This window comes from Dipteris shenzhenensis, chromosome 27 (genome assembly GCF_047967505.1).
Source record: "Dipteris shenzhenensis isolate YYH24624 ecotype China chromosome 27, Dip_SZ_1.0, whole genome shotgun sequence".
Classification (NCBI taxonomy): Eukaryota; Viridiplantae; Streptophyta; class Polypodiopsida; order Gleicheniales; family Dipteridaceae; genus Dipteris; species Dipteris shenzhenensis.
Window position 1 is genome coordinate 31,152,909 of NC_141622.1, and position 8,321 is coordinate 31,161,229.

At 40.9% G+C, this 8,321-nt stretch overlaps 1 protein-coding gene across 2 annotated transcripts; it reads right to left on the reverse strand.

Annotated features, from left to right (window-relative positions):
* Positions 1–2,401: 2,401 nt before the first annotated feature.
* Positions 2,402–7,416, reverse strand: LOC147884163 (P-loop containing nucleoside triphosphate hydrolases superfamily protein). 2 transcript variants are annotated; one of them, XM_087398375.1, is made up of 13 exons: positions 6,837–7,416; positions 6,340–6,475; positions 5,707–6,207; positions 5,359–5,618; positions 5,111–5,238; positions 4,474–4,592; positions 4,295–4,387; positions 3,994–4,095; positions 3,801–3,903; positions 3,566–3,649; positions 3,375–3,470; positions 3,141–3,268; positions 2,402–2,921 (listed from the first exon to the last, which is right to left on the reverse strand). In XM_087398375.1, exons 1-13 carry the CDS (start codon positions 7,127–7,129, stop codon positions 2,820–2,822), a joined length of 2,145 nt encoding a protein of 714 aa, XP_087254501.1. In that variant the 5' UTR covers positions 7,130–7,416; the 3' UTR covers positions 2,402–2,819. The 2 variants fall into 2 exon arrangements, with proteins under 2 accessions (XP_087254501.1, XP_087254502.1); XM_087398376.1 differs by having other exon boundaries at positions 6,340–6,459; positions 6,837–6,906.
* Between the last annotated feature and the right edge of the window lie 905 nt (positions 7,417–8,321).

Sequence of the window (8,321 nt, forward strand, 5' to 3'; positions counted from 1 at the left end):
AAGCAACAAAAGCTCTTAAACGATGATGAAGTGTTTCGAGTGCAACAAGGAAAGACATATAGTGACAAAACATGCAAAGAGGATGAAGACTCGAATAACAAAAGAATTTGATTATAAAAGCTCTAAGAAGATGATAATCAAGAGCTTCAAGTGCAATAAGGAAGGACATAGCAAGACAAACCACGCAAAGAGGAATTGCAAAAGAATTCAAATGATCAAGGATAGTACAACCAAGTAAGAGGATAACATGAGAAATAATCAATTCAATGCGCACGATTGTCATGTACTTTAGCAAATTAAAAATTATTAATAAAAAATAAGTTATTTTTATATGATCATGATAGTATAGATGATTCATTTTTAAAAGAGAGTTTGTATTACTAAACTTAGAATTAGTTCCTTTACATATACAAGTGCATTCATAAACATTAGGTTTATGAACTAGAGAAGTCAAGGACTTAGAGATTTCCACTAAGCCCTATAAGGATAGATGAGATTTCCTAGTGACCAGTACAAGGAGGATATTGTATAGATATGCCCTAGAGATACCAAATCCAAAGATAGATTATGATTGTCAAATAGATATGGGTTGTGAAAGATGACAAGAAATTATGCTTAAAAAGCAAGATTAGACCTCTATTGAATCATACTCATGCAAAGAGAACAAGATATAGAGAAATTTTACTAATTTTAATGAATATGGTCAAATGTGCAAATTTGTTTACTAAACCTTCATCGAAAATTCATTTTCAAGCTTTTTGATTGCTTTTTAAGACCTACGACCTAGACTACCTTGTTCAAGTCCTAAGGACCATAGGATAGAAATATTACAAGATAACACTTCACCATATAAAGCACCGTGAGTACTAAACATATGCTTTGCACGGACAAAGATACATGACCATTGTCAACCACTCCCCATCCGAGGGTGGATCTTTTCTCAATCAACCAACAGAAAGCATTTATGTGAATGATCTCATAATTGGCTATGGCTTAAGAGTAACACAATTGGTTGCAAGAGATCCACTTTGTGATCACCATCTCAACATCAAGTGAAGTGCATCAAGCACTTTGTGCAAAAGCATGCATACGATCACTCCATTTAGTTGCACCACTATTCTTCTACAAATTATACTATTAGTTCAATAGAAAAGTTTTCAATAATCTAACAATGGTGACTTGTGAACTACAAGGTAAACCTTCCCTAGATATTGAATGATTTAGTATTGGCTTCTTTTGACAATGCTAGATTCAATCCTATTTGCTCCCCTTGTTTGGATCCAATAGATCTCTCATTTGTCTACTTTGCTAGAATTAAGAAAACAGATAACCAAAAAGTAATTGAGAAATAACCAAGGCAAAAACAAATGCATGTTTTAAAGACTCGAGGCTAGTTTTAACACATGCATTGATCGATTTGTAAATTGCTAATTAATTCACCTTGCATACTTGAATTGGCTTTTGAAATTTCAGCCACATCTTAACCCATGGTTGTGAGACCTTCCATATCCTCTTTTTATTCCATTGACCTTCTATCTCCTCCTTCCTCCCAAAGCTCAACTTCCATCTCCGTTCCATTGACATTCTATCTCCTCCCTCCCAAAGTTGCCTCTTGTCTTTCCACCTCCCCACCCGAAGCCTACCTCTTGTCACTCCACCTCCTCCATCCAAAAGCTCCTTCTTTGACAAGTGGTAAGCTCTTCTCCAAAATACCAAGTGTCCTCTTTTTTTTTTCTAGTGTCCATGGTTAATAGGTTAAAGATAGAGTGAATATGATAGAACAAAAAGAGATTCCAAAGTTCAAGGGACAATGTGCATCCCATGGAAGGTATGAAAGAGACTAAGAAAATCATAATTGTAGCTATCATTTGCTAGGAGTGTAGGATGCAAGGCCACAAGTTCTCTGAATACTCAAATAAAAAATAAATATCTGAATACTCAAATAAAAAATAAATAATGGTAAAATTGACACCCAAGAGGAACCCAAAACTGGAATCACAAAAGAGAAAAAATGCATCAATGGCAAGTAATACAAGGGGACACACCCATTGTTATGGACAATAGGAATACTAGTAACTCGATGAGTGACATACACATGAATGTACAAATTCATTCTGGAAAATTGTGCATTATTTTTGTTTAAAGTAGTGACTCAATCACCAGCTTCTCTTTGATTTCAGGGAGAAAAGGCAGGATTTCATATCTTGAAAACTCTATTTCCAAGCAGACCTATGATGGCAATCCCTGTTGATACATGTTAATTTCAAACTGTGGAAGTACGTACAAAAGTGGAACACCCAACAGTACAAAGTAACACTATTAACCAATTTGGTTCCCCTCCTGCACCGCCCTCCCCCCCCCCTCTTTTTTTTTATAAAAATCATACAACTGAACAATACCATTCATTTGATTCATTTACACCTCAACAAGGAAGGCTTGGCGATAGATACTTTGACCATCTTGAACAGGTGTTTTGCAGTAGAAGCATTATGCTCTGCATTGGCAGTGGAGATAAAAGCTAACAAGGGACCAAGCAATGGTACTATAGATGAGGCTTTGAGCTCAAGCATTACAGGTGTAAGCAATGGAGCACTAGAGAAAATGACCTCTGAATGAAGACTCCAATCTTCATAAGCACCAAGCTCATTTTGGGAGATAGAAGGCTTTACATGTTGCAATGGAATTCTTGGATCCTGCAGCAACTTCAAACATGTGATTTACTTCTTCTGCATTGCTAACAAATGCCCAGGCATGGTACAGTAGATAAGGCTTGTGCTCAATTGAGCATTGCAGGTGTCTGGAGTATTTGCATTGTAGGGTTAGAGAGAATGACTTCCAAACTGACGATTCCAATCTTCATAAGCACCAAGTTCATTTTGAGAGACAGACGGTTTTACATGTTGCAGTGCAATTTTGAAATCCTGCAGCAAAACATACATTTTTGGCAATGGTGTTTGAAGTAGGAATGGGAGAGGTTTCAATATCCACATGAACTTTTAACTTGAAAGAGTGCATCTTTCATTAGTTTCACGTGTATCTTGAGTGGACAGTTTGAATTGTTTAAAAAATGGATTACCTAGTCAATCTACACGGAAAAAAGACTCGTTAGCACTTGATTGGGAATACATTGAACGACTGACCTGCAGCATCACTGGTCTCATTTCTTCTTTCTTGAGGTTGTTTATGTCAATTCCTTGCATCAAGGCTTCCCGAAGTGGACCCATGGAGGCTTCTTTTACAAGATTGCTCATATCAGACCCCGAGTATCCTGGAATCAAAAAGCTCCCTGAGTTATACAACTGCAAATGCGAGGAGGGGACTCCCCTCAATAGAACTTGACAACGAAGGTGCAAGTCAGAAAAGCAAAGCACTACCCTCAGTTTCAGCACAAATCACGTGAATATCTTTATCAGATAAGGTGAAAAGGCCATCTTTCTTTAACAAATTGCAAATAATCCATGCTCTAGCGTCTGTGGAAGACATATGAAAGCGTTAGTTATCCTCAATATCAATCCAAATTAGCTTGCCCCTGCTACAGGTGATTGAAATGAAGTTACATGTGAACCTGCAGCAGGCAATGGTATGTAGAGACGCTTTGACAATCGCCTTCTTGCTGCTTCATCAAGCTCTTGAGGCCTGTTTGTTGCCCCTGCCAATGCAATACTTTGCTGATATGAAACTAAGTTATACTTTTGCAAGTTAAGCCTATGGTTGAATCAGCATTGATCGAGCTCTACCTACAAATAGTTGTGTGAATTAGACTGCAAATAAATGGCTTCAGAATAAATCCATAGAAGTACCAATAAGGAGTAGCTGGTCATTGCCACAGCCACATCCCTCCATCTCAATGAGGAATTGAGTCTTCAATCTCCTACTAGATTCATGTTCTCCATCTGACTTGCGCTGTCGTATTAACAGTCATGAACTAGTCCATATTAGAAACAAACATCAACAGTGATACATTACTTACAGGCATTTGAAAAAGGCCTCTACCTGTGACAAGAGTGAGTCTATTTCATCAATGAATATAACAGCCGGTTGGCGACAGCTCGCAACACCAAACAGAGCCCTTACTAGCTTTTCACCTTCCCCTATCTGCAAAGTGACCTGGTCAGCTTTTTTTTTTTTTGCAAAAAATACCTGGTCAGCTTTTAAGTTGTCATCTAGCAAAATTTAAAGCTGATCAACAAAAGAATAACTCTGAAGAAGTAATCATGTGTCATCAAATAATGAATTTTTTATGTTTCAACACTGCTATGCAACACAGTAAAACTGAAGGCACGGTGCAACCAACCCATTTGCTAGTTAAAGAACTTGCTGATATAGAAAAAAAGGTTGCTTTTGCTTCACCAGCTATAGCTTTTCCAATCATTGTCTTGCCAGTGCCCTAACACTCCATGACAACATGACATGTCAGTTACTATCACCACAGCAAACTTCTTAGAACAGTTTTTCATGTCACAATAGACTCACCGGAGGACCAAATAAAAGAAGGCCTTTGCCAGGAGAACGACAACCTTGAAATATGTCTGGCCTTAATAAAGGCCAAATAACCATTTCTGTGACACACTTTTTTGCATGTTCTAGTCCAGCTGCAGCCAATGGTCCAAGAAAACAACTTGTATAACTCTGATTTCTGAGGAGCACAAGACTTAAAGACTAGAATATATCAATTTTAAAAAAAGAGAATTATTGAAAGACAAAGAAAGGAAAAACAGTCAAAACGAGATGACAGACAGAGAGAGAGAGAGAGAGAGAGAGAGAGAGAGAGAGAGGTTTTTCTGACAAAAGGTCAGTCGACCTGCTAATACAGCAACATGTGCTGCTAGACAAAACCTAGTGTTTCTTGATATGATAAGAGTAAATTAGAAAACCCCACAATGAATCAATAAAACAAAATGAATTGCCCTGGTGAAGGCTGAGGGCTTTGTGAAGAGACATAGAGGAAAGGGGAGAAGAAAAGGAAGAAGGGGGCAGAAGTGCTTCAAAAAAAGAAGGGCTGTATCAACTCGAAATACGTACTAAAACTAGGCAGAGGGCCTACAATGAAAAATGGAACGGTATATTTTGTTGATATTAAATGCATTAATACAGACCAAATGTAACCCACCAATATCATCCCAACGCACATTGGGATCTTGATCCATTATCTCATTGCTAATGTGTTCAATCAACCTTGGTTCTACATTCTTAAGTTTATCTGGCAATGCACCATCGGGCCCTACAAGGAGCTCCAGGCTGGAAAAGAAAATTCAATCAGTACATATGCTGAGCTGCAAGAGTGTTAAGGTCATTCAATATTAGTCAGAGAAGAAACTGCAAATATCTACACCAGAAATCAATCTTAGGAAGCCTCACCATCTTTTAGTCGACTCCTCTAACACACTCTCTGAGCCCGCAGGGTTGCGTGGAGTTGTTGCAAATCCAGCACCACCTCCATTTGACCGTACTGGAGGTATAAAATTTCCGCGAACACCTCGACGAGACATACCCAATGTCTTAGGCACAGTTGTGCGGTAGCTGTTATGATATGCAGCAGATGAAGGACCTGTTAAAACTGGAGATGTAGGTTGGGGAGGTGTTGATGGAGTATTTCGCTTCTGAAAGCTATCCATTGCCTGCAAGAAAAACATCCAAAAGCGAGTAAACTAGCAGTTTAAGCGTTTGTGAACCTTTAATACAACTAGGCAAAGCTAGAGGGTTTACCCATTTTTGTTTTGCTGTAACAAAGCCTGTAACCTTGGCATCCTCACCACTTCCATCACGATCATTCTGCAGTTCAGCTTTTTTTGAAACTGAGCTGGACGCTTCAGGATGATGAGATCTCTTCCTCTTCACTACCAAACCATGGCTCCTTTCCTCTTCACTATCTAGAGGACAAGGGGAAACAGCATGACTTCTGACCAAAACAGGCTGAGAGCTACGTGGCTTGCTATGCTCTTCTTGGAACGTATGACTCTGCACAACGCCAGTATGTTGTCTAATTGATGGATCAGATGACTTCAGATTCGCATTGCCATAAAGGCTGGTTATTTTGGCTTGTGTAAGGTTCCTGCTAGGCTTAGAACCAATCTCATCAGGACATTCGGCATTTAAGTAGTTGGCCTTTGTCACCTTATTCCCAAGCATAGACGCTTGATGCAATGCACTCCCACTTGCTGCATTGTCTGTTCCTGGACAAGATGTGCTGCAGTCAACTGCAGCATCCTGCAAATGCAAAACACGCAAGATGTGCGTTCATTCACAGCAAATCAAGAAGGCATGCGTACACACAAGGGAAGCACCTAGCATTTATCGTTAATGTAAGAACAACCGTTATTAGAGGATTCAGGTTTATACAAATCTCTTTTCCGACTGTGCTTTCGCGCCCATGAATGGTAAAAAGTATTTGGATTGCCTGATTTTGCCCAGGTCCACAACTCCACTTCTCTTGAAGATGCAACTCTCCGTGCAATTCGCCTGTTCAAAGGAACGACTGAAATTTTCAAAAGGTAAACCGGGTCACTGGATGACTTCAATCAGCTTGGAGAGACAAAAAGAAAGCTACGCTGCTATCAGGATGCTGACTTCACACAGTCCAGAGAGACAGAAAGAGGGGAGTTCTGAAGAGCCCCGTGCTGCACTAATTTCGAGGTGAGTACCAAAATGCAAAGCCACTGATTGAACTAAGATGACACTACAGCCATCAGACGAATGCGGGCATGATATTCAAACAATTGCTGGGAAGTGACTTGAAAAGAAAGCATCACAGTCAAAGGCACTTTATTGATGATCTGCCAACCATATAAATTGCTCCGAGCAAAGGTTGAGCCTCTTAAAAAGGTGCGGAATCTTACCGATCGACAAAGGCCGACACCTTCTCCCGCGCTGCATCGATCCCTTGCCTTGTGTGATCAATGATTGGCGCTATATACGTGCGGTCCTCGGCCCTTTGGCATTCGCTTTCTAAAAAACCAAGTAAACACAAGCCCAGGGCTAACGCTGTTTCGGCTTCTCCCTTTTCGAGCGCAAGCTCTGCACGAAACTGCAAGGAATGGAGCCTCTGCAGCTTCTCATCCACGACTTGCTTCCAGGATTTCACATGCACGTCCGGCTTGGACGCGGGGACTTGGCTCTTCTTCTCTTCCATGCTACCGACGAAGCCTGACGAGGATTGATGTAGAATCAGCTACATGTGAACTTAAAAGAAGGGGGATCGACGAGCTGGGGATGTTGAGGTTCGCGGGAAGGCGTGAACCATAAACAGGTGTATCAGAGAAAAAAGGAGCCTGGATGGATGAGGTTGGAGATGGATGTGAGAGGAGTTTGGAGGTTGGGGAAGAGGGTGGAGATGGAAGAAATGCCATGAACTCCTCAAAATCGTTGCAGAAAGAAAGAGCAGGAGCAGGAAACCATAGCTGGGAGCTCTGAATTGAAGAAGAAGAAGAAGAAGAATTGAAAAAGTTAAAAAAGAAGAAGCGCTCTTCATCTTTTTGATGATTTGCATTTTGGCGCCAACCCTCCGTACTCCAATGTGGATTCACCAAACCCCCCTCTCGTTCACCCCAGTAGCTCCCTGCTTTGCTGTTGCTGCTAGTAATAATTTTACCTGTCATCTGTTTAGCGCGGTCAGTCGAAGTACATGGATTTGGACAGCCTTCATCGGCCGGAAACAAATCTTTCGTGTCAGTGGCAATCTTTTTGGGTAACCAGGATTGCTTGACAGCAGCGAGCCAACCTTCATGGGCCACACACAAATCTTCTGTGTCAATGTTGGGTCCCGTCCCTCCTATTGGGCCAACTAGGACAGCAACCCTTCACACCACCTTTTAGAGGATGGTCAGCAGGTTGGTGTGAATCCAACCCCAGTTACCTCCTCCAAACCTAGTTACCTCACCTATACTTTTTTTTTGGGGGGTAACACACCCACCCATGATCCGAGGGGTTCCCAGCCTTGGACCGATGGGCACATGGTCCACAACCATGGCTAACTCGTGCACACCACACAAACATACCCAACTCCACGAGCTAGGATGCCAAGCTCCAACCTCCAAGATTTGAACCCCCCACTTGAGGATTGGAAGCCTAGAGGCCCCCTGTACATTTTACAAGAAATTCCATTCATAACAATTAGGGTAAAACGGCTAGTAAAGAGACAAGTGCCTTTAAAATGTGAGCAGCCCCCCCTACGCAGAGGCAGGTGCCACCTAGTGTGTCAAGCTCTCCTTTCACCATTTTTTGCATGAACAAATGCCTTTGTACTAGTCGTCACATGACCTAAGCATAGTTTTCTATGTTCCATAAATTTTTCAAAAAGTTTCAATATAAAAATTAGCTCCCTA

Coding starts and splice junctions, on each gene's coding strand:
- LOC147884163 (XM_087398375.1), bottom strand. CDS start 7,129: ATGGAAGAGAAGAAGAGCCAAGTCCCCGCGTCCAAGCCGGACGTGCAT. Junction 5,239..5,358: donor GAGGAGTCGACTAAAAGATG/GTGAGGCTTCCT, acceptor TTTCTTTTCCAG/CCTGGAGCTCCTTGTAGGGC. Junction 3,471..3,565: donor CATACCATTGCCTGCTGCAG/GTTCACATGTAA, acceptor TGTCTTCCACAG/ACGCTAGAGCATGGATTATT.